The sequence below is a fragment of the Talpa europaea genome (genome assembly GCF_964194135.1).
Source record: "Talpa europaea genome assembly, chromosome: 10".
NCBI lineage: Eukaryota > Metazoa > Chordata > Mammalia > Eulipotyphla > Talpidae > Talpa > Talpa europaea.
The window spans coordinates 62,539,529-62,563,530 of NC_140077.1; the positions used below are offsets into that span (position 1 = coordinate 62,539,529).

Sequence of the window (24,002 nt, forward strand, 5' to 3'; positions counted from 1 at the left end):
AGCTGTAGGAGCACCCAGACATCCAAAAGGGAGTTCCAGATCTTTCTCCAAACCCTGCTTACTCTTTTCATGCCATCAGTTCATCAGACCCAAGACAATCTTTCACAGTCCAGAGTTGGCTGTGCACCACCTGACTCCAGCTCCCTCTCCTTGGGTTGAACCTGGGACTTTCCCATCCCAGCCTTGCCCTGGGAACTTTCCTTGAGCTCTTGCCTTTCTTGCAAAGGATTTTTGGAGAATTCTAAGGTGATTTTCAGGTGTTTGTCAGGGGAGTCTGTGTTGTTTTGGCTGGTTGCCCTTTTCCCTCCTGGAAGGCTCAGTGATGTGCTGTGGGTGAGAGTTGGCTCTGCTTGTGAAGTGTTGGCTCCAAACAAAAGTAACCACAAACAGGGCTCAATCGGAAGCAGAACAACAGAAGAGCGCAGATAGGAGAGAGCATTCATGGTGAGACCCAGGGCACTCCTGGAATCCAAAGCTAACCACCCCCGTATAACCTGTGGAGGACCCGTTCTCAGCCCCGGTGGAGCCAGAAACAGTATCTTGTCTCATGGGAAATGCAAAGCTTATTGGGCCCAGTAGTTTGCTGAGGTGTGCATGCGTGGGTATTCTCTTTCTAGCCTTCTGACCTCATTTAAATAGGGTTCTGAATATTAGTGTTCAGAGAAGGAAGCCCTTGGAGAGCAAAGGCCTGGGTCCTCTCAAGGCAATAAAGGAATCACGGCTACTGTTTGCTTGGCACAATGGAAAATAGGCCTGTATGGCTCAGAGGCTCACCCCTGTCCCAGTCTGAGAGAAGACTGGGGAGGCAGGTGCCAGGGCAGTGGCCTTTGCTTGCCAGTGCCCAGAGGAGGCAGCCTGGCATGGTCCTGCCGCAGCAGGAAGGCCCAGTTCCTTCATCCTGACCTCAGTTGCCTGCGCTCCAGGTGGGAAAGGTGGGCAGACCTTACCTGACCACCATGAGCACTAGCCTTGGGCTGGCCAATGTGTCCCCCTGATCCTGTGCAGTTCCTCTCAGGAGAGCTGGTTGCCTCAGGCAAAGGGGAAATGAAGCCTAGAGGGCTGCAGATTCTCCAGGTCTCGGGAAAGTATCCAGCCCAGCTGGGTGAGGTGGGAATGCTCAGCCCCCGCCACACTGCCAGGACACTTGTGGGCAGCCCCAGCTGTGGGGGTTCTGAGCCTTACATCTCCAGCTAACAGGCATTTCAAATCCACCATATCTAAAAGCAAGTTCCAGATCTTTCCCCACATCCCACCAGCACACACACTCTTCTCTGTGCTGTCAACTCAGACCCAAACCACCCTTCCCAGGGTTCAGAGTTGCCCTGCCCCCTCCTCTGCTACTACCTGACTCTCCCGTGGCTCCCTGGGTTATGCAAAACCCCTAGTTGGCTTTCAGATCCTTGCTGGGTCTCCGCACAGCACCCTGGGGACCTTCGCCCTGAGTCAGGTCACTCCTGCGCTCAGGGGCACATCACTGCACGCTGGCTCCTTGACCCGCCCTCCCTGCTCCTCTCAGGCGCGCTGGCTCAGGAGCCCGGCAAATGCCTTGAGCCTGCGGTGCTCCTCTGTCATCCCAGGGAGCTGCGTGGCTAATGCTGTTTGTTCCGGTGCATCTTGCTCGCAGCTCCCTTGCTCCCTTGTGTTCTTGGTGCTCCCCCAGCACTGTTTTCCTTTATAGTTTCTCTGCTCCTACTGGGGTATAACCCAGACAATGCTCTGTTTGTCCAGTCCCCTTGGGGGAGGCCTGCGGTACACAAACCAGGTGCTGAAGAAACTTTCACCAGGCTGCAGCTGATGTGGGACCACAAGGAGTCCGTTCCCTCCGGCACCTCAGGGAGTCCCCCTCCCAAGCCTGCTGGGGCTCTCACAGGGCACCTGCATCCAATGTAGCCCAGGCTGCCTGATGGGGCGCCCTTGACACCTACTTCTTCTCTCCCAGGAAACTATGCCCCAGACATCTGTGGTCTTCTCCAGCATCCTCGGGCCCAGCTGTAGCGGACACGTGCAGCCTGGCATGGGGGAGCGAGGCGGAGGGGCCGGCGGCACTGGGGACCTCATCTTCCAGGATGGACGCCTTGTCTCGGGGTCCCTAGAGGCCTTGATGGAGCACCTGGTCCCCAAAGTGGACTATTACCCCGATGTGAGTACTGGGGGCCTAGAGAGGGTGTGACTGCTGGAGCCATCTGGGCTCCAGGGGCGGTCACTCTGGGATGGGGATGAGGCTGACAGAGGGGACAACGGGAGCTGAATGGGGAGCTGGACAAAGGAGCTGCCTTCCTTGCTTCCCGCTCTGCACCCCACCCCCAGCCTGCTGTGACTTTCCTGTGGCCCCCAGGCAGGGGGGAGAGAGCTCCAGTGACACAAGGAAGCAGACATTGGGGGGTCTGCATTCTGGGCAAGACCAGGGTTCTGATGAGGGTCCACCCAGCATGTGTCCTGTCTCTGAGCTGGGAAGTTCACTCTGTGCACTAACTGCAAGAGTCCAGCATGACGAGGGCAGCCCCTCACACCAGGAGGCAAGCAGACCCACGCGCAGGCCTGGCCTCAACACATCCGCACGGGCAGGCCTGGCCTCAACAGCAACTTAGTCATCCTTCATCATCTCAAGGTAACGCTGGTGCATTCTTAGAACAGAGAGAAAGTTCCTTGTCGTGTGTGGATTCCCTCCTGCCTGCAGCAGTGGTATGGGCAGCAGCGGTGGCCTTGGGCCCGCCTGCTCTAGCCACAGGGCAGAGCTGTTGAGGGCAGAGCTCTGCTTTGGGAGTTCGTGCAACCCCCCGCCCCCTTGTCAGGCCTCCTCCCTCCTGGGTCTCTGTCCTCTCCTTTGTCCTTCTGTCCATCCTGTAAACCTGTCAGGTCCTGGCTGGCAGCTGAGCACCCCAGTAGCAGAGCCAGGAAGAGGGGACCCAAGACCCCTGGCCGTGATGCTCCAGGGACTGGGGCGTCCTGCCGTAGTACTGGCTAATGTGGTGTTGGGAGGCGCCTCCTCAGCTGACTGTCACCCGAAACCCAGTGCCTGGAGCCTCGCCTCCTTCCCAGTAGAGAGCAAAGGGCAGGTGGGGGTGGAAAGGGGTGGCTGGAGTGTCCAGCTGGGCACCAGCTCCTGGCTTCTCCAGTCTTCCCCTCCCTGCCACCACCCTGTGTATGCAGGCAGCTGGGAACACACACCCCAGACAGTCTCCGTGCTCCTCCTCAGAGAGGCAGAGGTCCTCCCTTGGGTGCTCCTCCTGCCTCTGGTTAAGGGCTCTGCAGTGTGATGTCTGGGTGCCTTTCCTCTGAGCTGTCTGCTTAAAGGGAGGCTCCTGAGCACCCATGCTGCACAGACTGGGGACTGGGCATGGGAGTTTGTTGGGGGGCATTAGAGGAACCCCTGCTGCCCCAGGGAGAGCCTCCCCCAGGGACAGTGAGGGCCTGAGCCCTGAATGCTGCTCCATGAGACCTGTGCTCCCAGCATCCATGGCCCCACTTGCTCTGGGCTGGGGGAAGGCAGGCCTGCTTCTTTGGGCCCAGGGTTGGGGCTGAGTGTTCTGCAGCAGGTATTGGGGGGCAGAGTGATGTCTGAGTGGGATAGAATCCCCAGGAGAGCCCCAAGTAGCCTCCCCAACCATAAGTGCATTCTGTCTGCAGGCAGGGGCCAATGTAGCAGGTTTCTGATCACCTCCCTGCCACCCCTCAGTCCCGATGGTGGATGGTGAGGACCCCTAGAGCCTGCACCACACAGCCTGGTGACAAGGGCATGGGACACGGAGTGGAGGGGCCTTGGTGTGGCAGGTGGGGACATGGCCCACAGTTGGCTTACAGCATCTCCTGCTGCCGTGCCCTGCCTTTCCCTGCAACCAGGCCTGACCTCATGGGGTGGCCTGACCCCCCCCCCCCCATCAGCCAGGGCGCTTGGCACAATGGTGAGGATCCAGAGCAGAAACCAGCTTGGAGCCTGGCGCAGGGGGCACTGTGGGCTGGCAGTGTGGACAACAGGCTCACACAGGCCAACTGTAAGGCTGGGGTTGGCTTCTGTTGCGGGGCAGGACAGGGTGCTGAAGAACCCCAGCACGGCAGCATGGGGTGCTGGGAGCCTCTGGGGGGAGACCTCTGCCAGCTGCTGGGAATTGGGGTTTCATCTATGCCTCACATGGTGGGCAGGATTTGGGGAGCAATAAGAGAGGAGGAAGGGCATTCAAGGTTTCGTTGACCATGCCGAAAGACGTGATCGCTGGATGGCGATGCTGGGCCTGGGAGGCGACTGCCCAGATGGGGCCATAGGCTGTGCGTGCATCTGCCCTTCCTCTGCCCCAGGCCTGACTGACCCCCCGCCCCCGCTTCCTTCTGTCCCTTCTCTTTTCTTCAGAGGACGTACATCTTCACGTTTCTCTTGAGCTCTCGAGTCTTCATCCCCCCTCATGACCTGCTGGCCCGTGTGGGGCAGATCTGCCTGGAGCAGAGGCAGCACCTGGAGGCTGGGCCCGAGAAGGTAAAGGCCTGCCGGCTGACGTGCACTGCCCACCTCCATGCCCCTGGCATGCTCTCTGCTTGGCGCTCATGATCAGAGGAAGCGGGCAGGACGGGGTTTAGCTCAGGCCAGCCAGGCTTGTCTGCCTCCTGGTACACCTGGGCCTGGCTCTGAGGGCCTGGAGGGGCCTGCAGAGCTGAACACGCCTCACAGGATGCTGGAAGTAACAGCTGGAGGGCGCTGCCCCTCCCTCTACAGGAAACAGCTCTCCAGCTGTCCTGTCGGTGCTCAGGCTTCCGCATGGAGGGTTTAGTCGCTGCAACTGGGGGAACAGCCAGTGGGGCTGGGTCACTGCCCGGCTAAGGAGGCTCAGGTGGCAGCATCCTCAGGCTGAGCCTGCTCACAGGATTTTCAGTGAACTGTTAAGCATGGTTGTTTCTTCTAGTTGAGCCAGTCTTTAGGCTGTCAGAAGGGTCAAGCCACAGCTAGGCAGGGGCTTGGGTGAGGCCTGTAGAAGTCCAGGGCATGGCGCTGAAGATGGGGTGGTGGCTCACTGGCCGGCCTAGTCTGGGCTTCGGCCGAGCACAGTCTGTTCCCTTTTACTGATGATCTTCCCGTCACTAGCCCAGGCCTCCTCTGGAGGTTTGCAGCAAAGGCCTAAGAGTGCCTCTTCCTCCTCAGTCTCCTTTCCAAAGGGAACCTGTCTCATGGTGCTGCTGGGCAGGGGTAGAGACAGGCCCTGGCCCAGCCGGGCTCAGGAGTGGCTCCTGAGGGGATGGGTGGAAATAACCAGGGCCGGGTGGGGAGGGAGTGAGACTAGGCTGAGGCCAGCATGGAGACTAGAAGCTGGAGGAGAGCTTGAGGGGAGCCCGCCAGCATGTCTGGAGTGACAGGCACAGTGGGACATTCCCATGGGAGGAAATGTGGGGCTGGAGCTGCAGCTGAGGGTGGGCCCTGTGGTCATTGAGGGAATGTCAGCAGTGCCTGCTGGGACAATGCACGTACAGAGCTCTGGGGGACGCCTGGCTGCTGGGGGCCAGGGGAAGGGCTGGGTGGAGGCTCCGCAAGGTTGAGGAAGCTACAACGGGGGGATCTGCTGGGGGTTTGGGGGGTGTGTGTAATCCTGCAGGCTGGAGGTAGCACAGAAGGATGCAGGGAGGGGGAGTTGGGCCCACCAGTTACCAGAATGATCCAGTTGTACAGGTGCAGGTGGGAAGACAGCTCATCAGGGTCGAGGAAGAGCCCATGGCCATAGACCTTTGGTGGGAGAGTGGGGGGCTGGGCATGGAGGACAGACTGGGATGCTGCAGCCGGTGCCTTCTCCCCTCCCCAGACTTGGGAGCCTGTAGATGGGGGCCACGTCCGGGTGCCCAGACCACCTTTAGTGATGCCACCGTGGGAGGGGGCCCCTTCCCAGCACTTGCCAACTTTCTTTTAACCAAAAAGTACCAGGCAAGAGCAAGAGTCTCTTGTAAACCATTAATTTTGCTTGGTTTTCACTCTGCTCTTTTTTGGGCTCCTTCTCATTACAACAAATGAAATTAGTTTTCTTTGTCATGGTGGTAATGGAGGGGGGTTAAAAATGAGAGCCAATTTAACGGGAATATGAAACAAAGCGGGTGGAACAAAACTGCAGGTGGACATGGTGAGGGCCACTGTCCAGCACAGGGTGGGGGTGCAGGTCCTGGGGGGATGCTGCCGACCTGGGTGGGGGATGGGGGGGTTGTACTGCTTCTCACCCTGTTGTCCACTCTGGAGGGGTGGATCTCACTCTCTCCCCTGCCACCCCAGGCCAAGCTAAAGTCCTTCTCAGCCAAGATCGTGCAGCTGCTGAAGGAGTGGACAGAGGCCTTCCCCTGTGACTTCCAGGATGAGAAGGCCATGGCTGAATTGAAGGCCATCACCCACCGGGTCACACAGTGTGACGAGGTGAGGCCTTTCTGGCTCCTGGCAGGTGTGTGTGGGGGGTCAGGGGGGTTATTCTCACACGAGGTGAGTCTTTAGGGACACTCTGACTCCTTTCCCTGTCACTCCCCGATGAGGACTGGCCTGTGGGCACCTTCTCTGTGCAGGAGGCATGGGGCAGTGGAAGGAGTCCAGGCCCCCCCTTCTCCTGGGCTTTGGTGGTGGGGAGGGCACTAGACAGAAGGTATGTGGCCTTTCCTGGCTCCCAGCTCGCTCTTGGCTTCAAGAGAGTAGGTGGGAGGGAGCCTGGCTGGCTGGGCCTCCACAGTGGCGTGCTCAGCATCTCAGCTGCCCAGAAGGTTCAGAAAGACCAGGGGGAGTTTTGTGGAGGGGAGGGAGGAATGGCTTCCCCCCACACAGGAGGTGAAGGTTCCTGGCCCCAGGAGGCCCTCCCTGCTCTCCCCTGCAGGAAGGGGAAGCAGATACTGGCCACAAAGGCATGCTTTTCATACCTAGGTGCCCAGCCTGGCCCTGCCCAGCTTTAGCTCCCTTCCCTGACATCTTCTCCAGGACCCTTAGATGTCCTGCTGCCATCCAGGGCCCAGGTGCTCATGGCAGGTTTGGGGAGAGGATGTGGGCTCAAAGTCAGGCTTATCCCTGAAGATGAAGTGGGGCCTCCAGAGAAGTGGTGGTCTGGCCAGCAGTCCATGCCCCACCTCCCTCACCCCCTGACCCCCACAGGAGAACGGCACAGTGAAGAAGGCCATTGCCCAAATGACGCAGAGCCTGCTGCTGTCCCTGGCTGCCCGGAATCAGCTTCAAGAGCTACGGGAGAAGCTTCGCTCGCCGGCCGTGGACAAAGGGCCTGTTCTCAAGGCCAAGCCGCCGGCTGCTCAGAAGGACATCCTGGGCGTGTGCTGTGACCCCCTGGTGCTGGCCCAGCAGCTGACTCATATCGAGCTGGTCAGTGCTGCATGTGCCCTGCCCAAGCAGAGCTGGGGTACACCGACCATTGCTTACCCAGGGATCCGGGACTCCCAGCGTCTTTCTCTTGCTGGTCAGATGGGGGTGTCAGCAGAAGTCTGCTTGCCAGGCCTGACTACTGTCTCTGGCCGTGTCTGCCTGAGCTGTGGGGTCTTCTGTGCTCTGATTTCCTAGGAATCAGAGGGGTTGGGGTGAGGAGAATCCCCAGGATGGAGGACTAGCCTGGGAGGAGGTGAAGGGCTCCGAGAGAGAGAACTAGCTCCCCTGCCCTGTCACCTCCTCTCTCCTGTGCCCTGGGCTGGTAAGGTCCCCTGTGCACGGTGGCCACTGCCCCAAGGCTTTTGCCTCACTGCCACACAGCTCTTCCCCCTCTCTTCCCAGAGGCCTTATCAGGTACACTGAGGGGGCCTGTGCAGGGCCTGCCCAGTGGCTGGGTGCTGTGACCAGGGAGGGACTGTGCATGAGTGTGGGACCAGCCCTGCCTGCAGGCATATCACCCTTCCTGTGCTATCTTCCCTGTCCCAGGAGCGGGTGGGCAGCATTCACCCCGAGGACCTGATGCACATCGTCAGCCACATGGACTCCCGGGACAAGCACAGGGTGAGGGGGCTGCTTCGCACTCTGGGTGGCCTTAGGGCAGACCGGGCACCTGCCCCTGTGCAGGGTGGTGGGGGCCTCACCCAGCAGACCTGAGTGCCTCTGGAGTTAACCCTACTGCCTGGTGGAAGTGGGTCTGACCTCCTGGCCTCAGCACAGGTGCTCCGTGGACAGCCACAGGGTGGGGCGTGCAGGGAGGGGGGCCGGTTGGGCCACTCCCACCCCCCCATCGCTTTCATGGCTTCCTCCCCTGACTGCAGCTCTTACTCTTCATCTCGGGCTGGGGCTGGGGCTCCCTGTGACCTGCTGTATTCCCACAGTGCCGAGGGGACTTGACCAAGACCTATAGCCTGGAGGCCTACGACAACTGGTTCAATTGCCTTAGCATGCTGGTGGCCACCGAGGTGTGCCGGGTAAGCCTGAGTGTGTGGACACACAAGGGGTGTGATCTGAGGCTCTGATCCTGTCTCCCTCAGGTGATCCAGGTCTGAAAGCGTAGACAGGAAGGAAGCCTCTATTGCCAGGGCCTCGGAGGTGCCAACCAAGGTCCCCCCCACAAACATCAACAGTGATGTTTTGAGTTATAGCAGGTACCCCATCTGTGGGGTCTACCCTGTGCCCAGCACTGGGGGTCCCCTTCATGCCCACACCCAGCGCGGGCAGTGCACGCCTATGGTTCCTGCCTTTGTAACTCATGGGCATCTCCCTGCCCCAGTCAGGCAGCTCTCCGGGCCCCGGGGTGGCTTCTGTCCAGACCACCCTTCCGTAACTGGGGGCGGGGGCTCATGCTGAGGCCATCGGGCTGCCTCCAGGTGGTGAAGAAGAAGCACCGGACCCGCATGCTGGAGTTCTTCATTGACGTGGCCCGGGAGTGTTTCAACATCGGGAACTTCAACTCCATGATGGCCATCATTTGTGAGTGTCCAGGCCCCAGAGCTGGCCCCCAGCTTCTGCCTGACCCACCTCCCCCTGCCCTGACTCTCCCTGCTGTCCCCATCCCCTGCAGCTGGCATGAACCTCAGTCCTGTGGCGCGGCTGAAGAAAACGTGGTCCAAGGTCAAGACGGCCAAGTTTGACGTCTTGGAGGTAGGTACCCAGCCTCGTCCCGTGTGGGCTGGGGAGGGCTGGGTCTCCCATCTTGCTCTGCCCCTGCCCAGGACCCACTGCCTGCAGTGCCTCTGGTGGTGGGCACACCAAGTTGGCTGGTGTGGCTGCGCTGGCTGCCCTCTGAGGTGGGTGAGCCTGCATTCTCCTCCACTCCTGTGACTTCAGTCAGAGTAGGCATCACCTGGCTCGAGTTCTAGAGAGTGAATAGTAGAGCTTGACTAAAGACAGCCCTTTAGCCCTGCACTGGGTGATGTTAAGCAGAGATTTGGCGGACTTTTCCTGGCCAGATTCCCATGGTCCTGGTTCATGGCCCAGGGGCTGGCAGGTGAGTTCACATGCAGTCTTGCTCAGATGCATTTCATCACAGAATCCGTTTGTGCAGACACATGTCCCGTGGAGCTGGTCAGGTTTGGGAAGTGTCAGTCTAAGCACTGGGACAGAGGAAGGTTTTTAAAGGAAGTTGATGAGAATTCTCTACGGTGTTCTTGATGGCGCTCAGACCAAACCTGGAGGACTTGGCTCAGCCTCCCTGGTGCTCACTCCTGGAAAGGCCTCTTCTGTCCAGGGCTGCCCAGAGGGGACAGGCCTTCTCCACCAGTTGTTCATGTTCTGCAAAGGCATGTCCTGAGCAGGTGTGAGGGGTGCCAGGGGCGCTGCCCACACGAGCTCCCATGCACCCACAGCACCACATGGACCCATCCAGCAACTTCTGCAACTACCGCACGGCCCTGCAGGGGGCCACGCAGAGGTCCCAGATGGCCAACAGCAGCCGAGAGAAGATAGTCATCCCTGTGTTCAACCTTTTCGTTAAGGACATCTACTTCCTGCACAAAATCCACACCAACCACCTGCCCAGCGGGCACGTTAACTTCAAGGTGAGGCAGCCCCCTAGTGGTGGGGGTGGCGCTGTCCCAGCACAGGGTGAGCAGGCCTCCAGGCCTCGCCCCAGTGTAAGCGAATCTGTGCCACCACAGTGCAGGGCGGTGCCCTGTGGCAGAAGGGCCTTTAGGAGGGAAAGCTCCAGGATGGGTCCTGGGTGCCGTTTGACCCGGAGGTATGAGGGTGGCCCAGGTCCTTCTCGGTGGATGATCTGCGTACAGAGCTTGGAGCCACAGGCAATCTGTATTTTCCTAGCACTGATCGAGCCTACCAGGGACACGGAAAGGACCTACCCCCACACCCACATTTGGGGAGTTTGGGAGTCAGGAAGGCTTTAGGCAAGAAGGGACTCCGGAGGCAACAGAATTCCAGATGGACGCAAAGTCATCCTGAGTGGGGGGCAAGGGCACCTGGCCAGGGCAGGCGGGTAGGACAGAGGTGATTGGGGAGGCGTAGGGGGAGCGGGACTGTGTGGGGTCCACCTCCCACAGGTAAGGGGTGGGAGGGAGCTGTGGGTTCCTACACAGGCTGCAGAGATGATGGCATGCTCTGGGTGGTGTGGTCAGTTGGGTGTGGCCTGGGAGCACCTGCAGGCTGAGATGCTGCACAAAGTGCTTCTGTGGCCAGAGTCAGCTGTGTGGGGCCACCGTCCTCTCTCTGGATAGACCAGAACCAATCACCGGGCCCAGATGAAGGATTTCAAGCTTAAGGTGACAAATGAGTATCTGGTTGGTCTTCTGCCTCTTCAGAAATTTTGGGAGATCTCCAGACAGATCCATGACTTCATGACATGGACACAGGTAGAGTGTCCGTTCGAGAAGGACAAGAAGATTCAGAGTTACTTGCTCACGGCGCCCATCTACAGCGAGGAAGGTGAGGGACTCTCCGTAGCATCTCCCCCCCACACGCTGCTTGACTCTCCCACACCCAGGGCCTTTTCAGGATCATCCCGGGCGGCAGGTCAGGGAAAGCTCAGCCACAGGAGTGCGTGCATGAGTTTGGGTGGTGGGCAGATGCCAGATGAAGGAAACACAAAAAGAGATCAGGCTCTTGCCCGGAGGCCACATGAGAGCGCCAGGATGGAGTTGGGCCACTGCTGCAGAGCCAGAAACCTCAGAGTCCCCAAGGAGGAGTGCCAGGCCCTGAACCCCGCATAGCAGAGACCTGTGGACCAGCCCAGGCATCACTGTCTCCTTGGTGCGGGAGTTCCTTCCTAGGAGGGAGAGTTTGAGAAGGGGTAGCTGTTGCGGTAGGCAGACTGACCAAATGCGGACATGGCTTCTGAGAGGCTTCCTGTCTCTCAGCTCTCTTCATAGCCTCCTTTGAAAGTGAAGGACCCGAGAACCACATGGAAAAAGACAGCTGGAAGACCCTCAGGTAGGAGAACTCCAGAGACACCCCCTGCCTGAGTCTACAGGGGCGGGCAAGGACTGGGGTTGGGCACGATGGAGCTGCTTCTCTGAAAGGTGGCAGAGGGCGCTTCCACGCAGCCTGGTGCAGGCTGCAGGTTAGTGGGAGGCTGGGGCCTTGGGGTGTGCACACCCCTTGATGGTGGTTTCTTGGAAACCAGACCCTCTCCTAATGACATGGGCTTGTCAGCCGCCTGATCACGTCCTTGTGGCTTGTCCACCTGTAGGACCACTCTCCTTAACAGAGCCTGAAGGCATGGATGCAGCCCGCAGACGCTGGATGAAGCACACTCGCAAACTGAGTTTTAATCTTGATTGATATGGGTTGAGATGAGGAGGCCTCACTGGTTGGGGTCCATTTTGTATATAACTTTTATGAAGAAAAAAAAGGTAATTATTTCATGCATCAATCTTTGGCACTTACAAATGAAGTTCTTTTGTTTACTTTAAACAACAGGGCAGGGCCCTGCTTTCGGGAAGGGTGGGGAAGAGTATCATGGGAGATGGCGTCCATGATAACATCTTATTCTAATGAAATGTAGATTTTTATTTTCTACCTTTGATTATTAACATCTTACAAAAATATTTTAAAAATACCCAACCAAAATCAACGTGAGCCCTGCCTGTTTGGATGCCTTTCCAGCCAGTGTCTCTGATGTCGGGGTTAGTGCCTTAGAGGGTACTAGAGGGCCGGTCTCCCGCTCCGCTCTTCTAGCCCGCTGCCAGCCAGTGCCGCCGGGGAGGTGCCGGGAAAGCTCTGCTCTGGGCCGCACGGTGCTGCCCTCAAAGCCTAGGCCAGTGAGGTGCCAGCCAGAAGGAGGTCCGTTGCATACTGCTGGAAGTGAACCTTTGAGTATGGGCTTTCCAAAGTTTACATTTTCATTTTCCTTTATCAGGGATTTATGGGGTAGGGGAGGGGAGGGGCAGGGACATCTGGCAGCTTATTTTCTGTTGGAAGATGTCTGGCAAGTTGTTCAACTACATTTTAGGGGCAGTCGTGGAACGCTCACTTTTCCAGGCTGTAACTGACACACTTAGCTGTAATAAAGAGAATACAAAGAATGCGTCAGGATGGGGACATTGAAAGCCGTTCTTGAAACCAAGCAGACAGTGAAAAGCAACTCATAAACCAGTACTCTAGTGGCCTGCCTCCTGCCCTCTGGGTGGGACTCCCCTTGTGGATCTAAGACCCAGAAACTTAGCCAGGCCAGTAACCGCTGGAGCCCACTCATATAAAACCACCCAACATTCAGAGGTATCTTCCACACCCAAACTTGAGGATAAGCTCCATTTTCTGAACCTGTGGCCTAGAACGGGCACAGCCCTGCTCCCTCGGAAGCCAGGTGGACAACGTGCGCACTCTCACAGTGGCAGTGGGCTTTCGTTCTGCATGAGCAGATCTGGAACTACTCACCCTGTTTCCACATGCCTGGCTTCTGCAGGCGTCTGACGCCGAGCAGCCTGGGTGAGGATGGGTCAGTTAGTTGCTAATTCCCAAAGCTCTCAGGAGAGCCTGGAGATGAGCAGGTGAGGCCTCAGGAAAGAGGTGGCTCCGTGATCCGCTGCTGACATCACCCTCAGCCCTGGGTGGAGCAAGAATATTGACACTGTATTGTCACAGTGTGTTTGCACTTTCCAGAAGTTCTAGATAGTACATATTGTATATTGATAGTACCTATTGCTTTGTTTATGTATTTGAGATAAAGGCTTAAAACTTGAGAATATATATTTGAATACAATGTTAGAACATTTTCTGTACATGTGTTAAGGAGCTTTTACGTCAATGTGTACCTCACTGGGTCATCAGTTCTAGTACTTACCTGACAGTGTCTCCGTTTGCTACTTTATTTTCCCAATTTGATACGTACTCTATGATGTTTGGTATTTAGAGGTGAACTCTGAGTATAAACGCTGTACCATAAGGCAGGATGTCAGTTGTTGGTGTGACTGGAAGTACTTGCATCAATAAAAGAACATGTTGCTCCTCTTGCATGCTTGTGTCTGCTCTCTGTATGCAGCTGGCAAGGCTAGGTGGCTCTGCTGCTGGGGGGGGGGACACGGGGAGGAGGCTGAGGTGGCTGGGAATGCCTGTGCCCGTCAGAGAAGCAAGGAAAACTTATCTACACAACACATTATCAAAGAAACAGTTGTACAGGCCTATTTTCCTCATATATCCAAAATGATGTCACTAAGCTACTGCACGGAAACTATTTAACAGGTTAAGAGACGTGGAGGATACAACAGGTTGAACATGTTACCAGTTATAAGAAGGAGAGAGAATTAGGTAGAGATCATGAATATATAACAGCTGAGAATCTTTCAGAATTGATAAAAGATAATGCCCCACAAAGAAACACAGAGAATCTTAAGCAGGGTCAGTAAAAAAAATAAATCTACACAGACATATCACACTGACACAGAACAGAGATTACGAGATCTTAAAGTCAGAGAAAAGGAGGAAGGACTAGGGTCAAAATGAGGGGGGGGTGCAATCGTATGGGGAATAAAACCAAAATGAAAATGCATGCATTGTGCAAAAATGAAAAATGATGTAAGAATTATATAAAATAAAATATTTTTTAAAAAGTTGATTATCTCCAAAGGAATGGCCACTGTTTTAAGAGGAGAAATAATCCTGCTGGAAGACAGTGGATTAATAACATAAATTTACTAAAATTTCCCAACTGAGAATTCTATCAAATTCTTCAAAAAGTATTTGTGATATTTACAAACTAAAATGGAGCTTGCAATCACTAAAAGAAATTCTAAAGCATGAATCTTGACTCCTAACTGCACACTATATTCAAAGAATTTTCCAGTTACAGCACAGATCTAAATAGGAGAGGAAAGAAATATAGCATCTAAAAGAAAACATGAGGGCCTCCCTTGTGGCTCAAGGGATTAAGACACAGCACTATGACAATCTGCAACTACTGCAGCACAGTTTGATCCCCAGCCAGGGAGCTACCCACATGGCGCAGCAGACCTCTCCTGTCTCAACCCACTGCTCTCCTCAGCAGTATATTTCAATACATCTGCCTGTTCTGTTCCCCACTCTATCTCTGGTGAATTCTCTCACCCCTGCACCTCTGGCTTTGTACCCCAGTTCTTGTATGCATAAATAATCTTAAAAAAAAAAAAAACCATGAAAATTTCTTCTTTACTTTGGGGTGAACAAAGATTTCTTAAATTTGGACACCAAAATCACCAGTCATAAAGGAAATTGATAAAGTGGACAGTATTAAAATTAAGACCTTTTGGGATTCTACCCACCCATTGTAATAGAGAGGCTGGGATCACCTCACCTAAAAACAACTATAAAACAGCAGTATTTGCTCAAGAAGAGACTCAGAAGTTTCTCCATGGAGTCCCAGGACCTTGCTGTAGAGAAGCTGAACTAAGGCTGATGGCTGCTGAAATGAAGGATTGGGAGGGGGTGAAGGGGAGAGTGGCTGGGAGAGCAAATACCCAGGCTGGCATATTGGGTAGGGGGTTGGCCATTCAAAGCACAATGGCGCACTCCGGGGCATTGTGAATTTCCCCTGGAGAAACTTCTGCAGAAAGGAAGTGCAGTCACACATGGGCATGGGTTTGACCTTGGACACTGGAACTCAAGTGACTGGTGATAGTAAAGGAAAGCAATCCCCCCAACCCCTATCCCAGAAGTAAGAGATCAAAGAATCGCCAGTCTGGCCAGGGTCCATTAGCAGAGAGAAGGGTAGGAGAGCTCACTAGTCCCTTGGAAAGTGTCAAGCAGATGGGGAGAGTTTGAAATCTGGGTCCCTAGGAAGCAGCACAGCTAAAGTGGAGGTGACAGTAGCTGTGGTGGCCACTGCCTGTGACCATAGCCAGACAACAGGGCGTACACCCTACCTGGGTGCCTCCTGCTAAGTCCAACTGAGTCCCAGAGTGGGAGCCTTGTGGACCAGAGCTAGCCGCCCCCCTCACCAGGAGATTCAAGCAGCAGGGAGGCAAGGTGGAAAGTTAGGAAAACTGAAGCACTAAATTAATCTTGCTGTGGAGGGAGAGGAGGCAGAGCAGACCAACCTCACTCCTTAACAAAACTGAGATTGAGAATTTAAGCTCCAGACTCCCTTCCTGCGCCCACCTCATACCACAGTAAACTAAGAAGAGAAACAACAAAGCTAAACCTCTAACTCTCTAACCACCAAAAAAGTAAATAAGGCAACACACATGCCTAGGAAGCAAGGGACATCTGAGCATGGGATGGGAATGAAAAATGAGAACAGAAGTTCTGGAACAAATATAAAGAGTACAAATATAGAGGGCCTATCAGACAAAGACTTTAAAATTATATGAAAAATGCTACATGAACTCCTGGAAGGTTAGTCAAAGGCAGAGAGGCAGGTATAAATTCTTTGAAAGGAGATCCAAGAGCAAAAACAGTTCTTCACCAAGGAGATTGAAAATATTAACACACACACATACACACACACAAGAATGAATAAAATGAAGACAAATATAGAGAGTGATTTAAATAGGATTAAAATGGCAAAAGAAAGAATTTCAGAAATAGAAGACTGATATGTACAAATCACCCAGTTAAAAAAAAAAAAGAGAAATAAGACATAGGAGAAAAAAGGAAACTATAAGGAATAGCAGACTCAGTGAGAAGAGGAAACAAAGACAATGGGTATTCCAGAAGGTGAAGAGAGAGAAGGGGGTAGAAACCCTATTCAAAGAAATCATAACTGAGAGTTCCCCAAATTTCTAAGGAATGAATGAAGTATGGATATCTAGGAAGCAGAGAGAACACTGGAATTTCTAAATGCAAAATGACCTAAACCAAGCTGTATCATTGTTAAATTATCCAAATTCAAAGATAAAACTCTTACAGGAAGCATGGACAAATAAGATAATTTACAAAGGTACCCAAATTAGGCTTTTCTTGCATATCACCCCAGACACTCTACAGACAATGAGAATTTACACCTGCCTATCTGCCTTTGAACTTCCAGGAGTTCATTTAGCATTTTCCATATAGTCGTTTTAAAGTCTTTGACAGGCCCTCTGTTTTTGTACCCTTTATATTTTTCAAGGTAATTGGGCAACTATAAAATTTATATAGGACCACAAATTGTCCTGAATAGTGAAGACACACTTCCTGACTTCAAACTATTACACAACAACAATAATCAAAACAGTATGATATTGGAACAAAAACAAACTTAGATGAATAGAACAGAAAGTCCAGAGATAAAATCACACAAATAATGGACAGTTAATCTTTGACAAAGAAGCCACAGCCATTCCAGTGAAGACAGCCTCTTTAACAAATGGTGATGGGAAACACAGATAGCCACAGGTAAATAATTAACAAAACTACATCCATGCTTAACTCCTTACACAAAAATTGGATTAAAGATCTGGATGTAACAACTGAAACCATAAACTATTTGAAAGAAAACATAGGGGATCCACCTGACACCTACCACAAAGATGTGTTTGGTCACTCAACTCCAATGGTGAGGGAAACAAAAGCAAAAGTAAACAAGCTTTTGTTCTTCAAAAGAAGCCATCACAAAAATAAAAAGCAATGGGAAAAATATATTTGCACATCATACATCTGACGAGGGGTTAATTTCCAAAATATACAAATTACTTACACAATCCAACAATAAATAAAGACAATCCAATTAAAAAATGGGCGCAAGTCCCAAATAGAAAATTTTTTAAAGGAGCCATTCAGATAGCTTACAGACATGAAAAATTGTTCAACTTCACTTATTACAAGGGAAATGTAAATCAAAACCACAATGAGAGCCTCCCCTGGTGGCGCAGCGGTTGAGCGCTGGACTGCGAAGCTGTCCGCAGCCTCTGCAGTGCCGGTTCGATTCCTGGCCACCCGCGAGGGTCCCACATGGTGCGCAGACATCTCCTGCCGCCCGCTGCTCCCCTCAGCAGTGTACTTCGGTCCTTCTGCCTGTTCTGCTCCCCGCTCTGGCTCTGGTGAATTCTCTCACCCTCCCGCACTTCTGACTGTACCCAGTGCTTGTATAAATAAATAAATAAATCTTTAAAAAAAAAACCAAAACACAATGAGATATCATTTCACCCCTGAAAGAATGGTCATATTATCAAAAAGAATGGAAACAATAAAAGATGGTGAGGATATGTAGAAAAAGGAACTCATCCACTGTTGGTGGGAATGCGAGTTGGTGTAGCTTCTGTGGAAAACAGTATGGAGATTTCTTAAAATAAAAATGGAAAGCCCATGTGATCCAGCAAATACCTCTGATGGATATTTAACCTCCAAATATGAAAACTCTAATATGAAAAAATTTTTGCAGTCCTATGCTCGTAATTTCTGTTCACAATTTCCAAGTCACATACCCCATCTAAATGCCCATCCACAGATAAATGGATAAAGAAATTTTGGAATATATACTCAATGGAGTACTACACAGATAATTAAAAAAGATAAAATAATATCTTTTGGGACAAGATGGATGGACCTCGAGGTGATGATGTTAGCTAAAATAAGTCAGAAAGTGAAAGAAGATAGTGGATGATTTTATTTATCTGTGGAATATAAACAACCAAGAAAAAAACACAGGCAAAATACAGCAGGAATAAACCTTGGACCTAGTGAAAGACTGGTTATCAAAGAGAGTAGGATGAAGGGAGAAAAGGACGGGGGGTCGGGTAGATGGGGTGCTGGTGCGGGTAGTTGGGTGGAGGGTGAGTAGAGCATATTCACGTAGGGAGGAGTAAAAACATAACCCCAAAATTAAAATTTAAAAAATTAAGTAGTTTATTTTTTTTTAAAAAGGTGTGTTTTATTTATGCATACAAGAGCTGGGGTGTAGGCCAGAGGTGTTGTTAGGGGGAAAAGGATGTCCCAAAGCAAATTCCATATAGGCTTTGTGGACTCCACCCCCACCCCAGGTCAAAGCCAAAGACACTGGGAACTCCAAATCCCATCACCACCAAAGGGAAGGTGGCTGGGACCTGAGGGTGGGGTTAAGCAGCCAGGAGGATACAAAAGGCAGACACGTGGGCTTTGGGGGCGCTCCATTTTTGGGCTCTCAGCCAGCTCGCAGCGTCCGGTCAGCTCTGAGAGTGACTTTGGGTTTCCAGGTCATCGGATCGGGTAGGATGCATTAAAGACTTTATTTCCCTATTTTCTCCCTGAGTTGTACATTTTCCTTATTTCTTTTTCTCTTGTAAATAAACCTTTTATTAACCCTTTTGCGTGTGTCTGTAGTAGAGTATTCATAAGTCCCTTTAAAGCGCGCGGGTGAGGACCCACAGCCAGGAACCCGTTTAATATCGGGGTTGCTCTATAACAGCTTGGCGTCCAACGTGATTTGCAAGTTTCACCCGTGGTTGACCAGCCCAAAGTAATTTTTCTTGCGTTGGTCACCATAAAAAGCGCATTAGGTCTGCAGGACTCGCAGTGAAACTCTTTGTTTCACGTCTTGAAAAGTCTTTTTTTTTGCAGTGGCGCGCGTCTGTAATCCCAGGCTACATGGGAGGCTGAGGCAGGAGGATCACTTGATCGGCAGTTCTGGGCCACAGTCGGCCACAGTGCGCTGCACCCAGGTGCCCGCACGTTCACCTCCTCAGACGTGGTGACCTCTCCGGGGGTGGGGGTACCACACACAGTTGTTCGGAGCACGGAGAAGAGACTAAGGAAGGAAGCAGGATGGAGCCAGGAGACCTGGAGGAGGCGCATGGAGCCTAGAGACACGTAAAGAAACTGCGCTTCTCTTTTGGTCGTGGACTGGGTGACACAGATGTGGGTGAGACCCGTGGGGAGGTGACAATGGCAGCTTTTATCTTGATGTTGATTTTGCTCTTTTCCTTCTGGGCTTGTCTGATTGTTTTTGACCCTTTGCTGTGTGTCCCCACTGGAAGGTGCTTTAGACTCATGGCAGGCTTTGGGGCCTTGCTCTGGGCCAATCCCATTTGGATGGACTTTTACCCACGAGGGGACGGGTAACTTTGGGTGCTTCATTTAGAAACTAGACTCTTTGCCTTACCTGTATTGTTTCCTAGTTTTATTAAAGTTCCTTCCCATTAGTCTCATGTGTTTTGTGTTGATGCGGCGGATGGCCGAACCCATTTAGAATAGGCAGGTTTGCGGGGTTTGGGCTGCCCCTCTCCCTGTCCTATAACAGTATGTGTGGGGAAGAGATTTTACCTGAGATGGAGTGGGGAGCAGAACAGGGGGATTGACTGAAATACACTACTGAGGGGAGCAGCAGGAGAGACAGGAGAGGTCTGCAGTGCCATGTGGGTCAGCTCCTAGGCTGGGGATCCAACTGGTGCTGCAGTGGCCTCGGATAGCTTGATAGTGCTGAGACTTAACCCTTTGTACCACCAGAGTGGCCCAGAATTATGTGTGGCCCAGAATTTTATTAATAGTAACACTGAGAGTGAGGAAGAGGAAAAGTCCCCTGCTGAGAAGATGTTTCAATATACAAAATTGACAAAAGACTCACATCCAGAATATAAAAGTAATTCCTACAAGTCAATTAAAAAAAGATAAACACATCAATTAAAAGCAGCAAAAACTTTTACAAGCATTTCACAAGACATCAAATGGGCAATAAGCCTATGAAAAGATACCTCGGTACAACATTTCCCGAAGATAAACTAAACTAAAACCAAAATGAGATAATTGCATATACCCGAAAGAAATAAAAGAGTCTACATAAAAAACACTGTGCTGGAGGGTATGGGAAGTGACAGAATCTTTTATGTGGCTGGTAGGGGTCAAGATTTGAAAGGAATTAAAAAAATTGCCACTTTTGTAGGGCCTCCCCAGTGGCGCAGTGGTTGAGCGCTGGGTTGCGAAGCTGCCTGCAGCCTCTGCAGCGCCGGTTCCATCCCCGGCTGCTCCCCGGCCACCGGAGGAGGGTCCCACATGGCGCGCAGACCTCTCCTGCCGCCCGCTGCTCCCCTCAGCAGTGTACTTCGGTCCTTCTGCCTGCTCTGCTCCCCGCTCTGGCTCTGGTGAATTCTCTCACCCTCCCGCGCTTCTGACTGTACCCAGTGCTTGTATAAATAAATAAATAAATCTTAAAAAAAAAAAAATTGCCACTTTCTAGCAAAGCTAATCAAGAAAAAATAAAACATATAAATAAGAATGAAACAGGCTATCATAAATTGTATCTTTATACAGATAAGAGGATTTTTTTTTTAAAAAAGATTTATTTATACAAGAGCCGGGTACAGGCCAGATGCGCGGGAGGGTGAGAGGATTCACCAGAGGCAGAGCGGGGAACAGAACAGGCAGACTGACTGAAATACACTGCTGAGGGGAGCAGTGGGTGAGACAGGAGAGGTCTGCTCGCCATGTGGGTTGCTCTGAGGCCAGGGGGGATTGAACCGGCACTGCAGAGGCTGCAGACAGCTTCACAGCGCTGCGCTCAACCACCTGGGCCACCAGGGAGGCCCTCAGATATGAGAATATTCTACGAAACTTTTAAAACTTTCAAATTTATCAGTATAAATTCTAAGAAAATGGCAACTTACCTAAAACAATTCAATCAGACTCTAGAAAAAAATAAAAAAATTGAAGTTATACAATCATTAATTAAGCTGAACCAATGTAAGAAGTACACCTATTTAAAAAGCTCATGCCTAGGAGGCTTTCAGGTCGTCCTGTGAATATTCAAGGAAGAAATAATTCCAGTCTTACAAAACTTTTCTAGAAATACAATAGGAGAGAACACTTGTAACTTATTTTTTAAGTTCAATAATCCTCAGTAGGAAAGCCCAAAGAAGACGTGATAGAAAAGTAGTTGAAAAATACCTGAAATATATACCTATCCAAACACACACACGAATACATATGCATAGGTAAATGAATGTGTGCATGTATGCAAACCAAATCCAGAATGTATAATAATAACACATCATTACCTCAGCAAGCCAGGGTACTTCAAGGAATCAATTAACTCAATTGATCAATTAAGCATGTTAAAGATGGGGAAACAATTGTATGATCATTTTAACAGGTATAGTAAGAGTACTTGATAAATACTCTCAAGCATGACAAAAGCTTGCCAAGTATTAACAGGAAGGGAGCTGTTAACTTGATAAAGAGCATTTAAAAAACACCTCAAGCAAATACCATACTTAGTGATGAAACACAAAGAGTGTTTCCCTTGAGACCAGAAATTTGAGCAGGAAGCCCGCTATTATCACTTCCAGATAACATTACAAGATAAATACTAATAAGCACAATAAGGCAAGACAAATAAATTCAGTATGTAAAAATTGAGAAAGAAAACTTTCATCACTCAGTTATGTGATTGTATAAACAAAATATGCAAAGGAAAGAAGTGCATTAAGAGGTTTTGCTAAGGTTGTGGAACACAAAAATGAACACACAAAAATCATTTTGATTTCTAAACACAAGCAACAGACAATAAAAATAAATAAAAAGAAGTTACAGTGGCATAAAAAATGAAAATATTTTTGGAAATATTTAAAAAATATTTCCAAAGTATCTTGGAAATATTTTCAAAATAATACATGTAGGTCCACTGTGTGAAATAGAACTTAATGAAAGATACTATGGACATAAAAAGGTATGTCATGTTCCAGGATTGAAAGATTCCTTATCAGAAAGGTAAATTTTCCCCAAAGTGATCTTATTCATTGAGATTCCAATCAAATTCATAAACAAAAAGCTATAGATAGCTCTGACAATCTTTAAGAACAAGGTGAGGGGCCTCCCTGGTGGCGCAGGGGGTTGAGTGCAGTGCTGTGAAGCTGTCTGCAGCCTCTGCAGTGCCGGTTCGATCCCCACCGGCCTTGGAGCAACCTACATGGTGAGCAGACCTCTCCTGTCTCACCCGCTGCTCCCCTCAGCAGTGTATTTCAGTCCTTCTGCCTGTTCTGTTTCCTGCTCTGTCTCTGGTGAATCCTCTCCCCCTCCCGCGCATCTGGCCTGTACCCTGGTTCTTGTATATAAAAAAAAAAACAGAAAAACAAGGTGAGTGGACTAGCACTCAGTGCTCTATCACATGTACAGACTACAGAATTTAGATCATGATGTAATGGCACAGTGGTAGCTGAAAAGCCTAGGCAAACAGATGAGAGAACCCATAGTTGGACATCTGATGGATAATAGATGGTTTTGTACCAAATCAGTGGGTAAAATTAGGACTTTAAAGGTGATGCTGGAAAAGAGAAATGCACCCTGAAAGGACTGGTGCGGTAAAGAGAAGGAGAGCCAGGCCAGTTTCTAAGAGGCAGAAACTTTATTGCGTCCCTGGGAGCGATTCACTAACCCACAAGGGGGTCGGAGAAGTCGTGCCCATTGTGGGGGGAGATGTCCTTTTACAGTGTGAAGAAAGGTTAGGCGGGAAAACCAGGTTGGCAGGGGGGGAAACAGGTTTAGGCAGAACAAAGCTGTTTTTTGTGGAGCTGAGTTGTTTTTCTCCTGTTTATTGCTTTAGTTTCGGTTTGACGGTATCAGTGGTCCTGGTGTCAGGGCCATCTTGTTTTTTTCTATGTGGGCTTCCTCATTCCTGGCCCCTGCATCGACCTTTCACAACCCTTATGTCATTCACAAAAATCTCTCACTTAGGTTAAAAATAAAGCTATGGGCAGTAGTCCTGCCCACCTGTGACTATGCAGGTGCTTCCTTTCACCAACTCTCTCCTTCCATAGGGCAGCAGCCCTTAACCATGCTGGGACCTTTCTTCACTGACCTCCCTTAGCGGAGGCAGCTCTCCTCAAGGCCGCCTGCCCGCGACCAGGCAGGCCTCTCTCAGCAAACCTGTCCCTTGCGGGGCAGGTCTTCCTGCCCGCTGGTGTCTATGCAAGTGTCCTTTATTCTTCTGTCTCTTTCCCTAATAAACCTGTTCTTCAAATAAATATAAATAAATAAAGCTATGTATGACATATCCAGAAAAAAATATGGGGCAAGAGCTTTAAGACATCCTGGCCTATTTTGAGATAAGTCAATAATAAAAAGTAAAATACATAAAGAAAAATGATAAATTACATTAATTTTTATTCATCAAAACATACCATCAAGAATGAGAAAATACACGCCACATCCTGGGAGAACATATTTTGCAAACATTCAACCAATAAGAAATGGCATCCCGAATATGTGAAGTATTCCTATAAACTGATAAAAGTGGACAAAAAAGACAACTTATAACCACAACTGCAAACTGTAACTACAACTCATGCCTAAAGTCCATCAGATTAGGAGGAATAACCTGATAAAAGCTGGCACTGCCATGGAAGCAAATGAACTCTCTCAAACTGTTAGAGGCAGTCCACAACCAATGCTTAGCATTATTCTTCTCAAAGAAATCCTGCAGACTCTTAGAGACAGCAGAACAGTATTTATGACAACACTGCTTGTGATAGCAAAAGCAAGTATCAAAAAATTATCTTCAACCCAAGTATCTATGAACAGTAAATATTATAGTATATTCATACAGAATACTTGTAATAAAAATGAATTAACTTTGAGATTAACATGGGTGAACCTCAAAAACATATTACTGAATGAATGTTAGTGGCTATATAATGAAATTATATTCATAGAAACTCAAAACCAGGCAAAACCAATCTATTGGATAGAGAAATATATACAGTTGGGAAAACTGTGAAGAAAAACATGGGAAAATGTTTCACAAAAATCAGAATAGTGACTATTCTAAAAATTATGCACG

The 24,002-nt window shown here is 50.6% G+C and overlaps 1 protein-coding gene across 1 annotated transcript; it reads left to right on the forward strand.

Moving 5' to 3' along the window:
- Nucleotides 1-1,927: 1,927 nt before the first annotated feature.
- Nucleotides 1,928-11,580, forward strand: RASGEF1A (RasGEF domain family member 1A; the record flags this gene model as incomplete). The annotated part of the gene is made up of 12 exons (XM_084245278.1): nt 1,928-2,140; nt 4,346-4,468; nt 6,239-6,376; nt 7,094-7,315; nt 7,862-7,936; nt 8,254-8,346; nt 8,746-8,848; nt 8,940-9,019; nt 9,724-9,915; nt 10,669-10,792; nt 11,224-11,296; nt 11,556-11,580. The coding sequence occupies exons 1-12, from the start codon at nt 1,946-1,948 to the stop codon at nt 11,578-11,580; spliced, it is 1,443 nt and encodes a 480-aa protein (XP_084101404.1). The 5' UTR covers nt 1,928-1,945.
- Between the last annotated feature and the right edge of the window lie 12,422 nt (nt 11,581-24,002).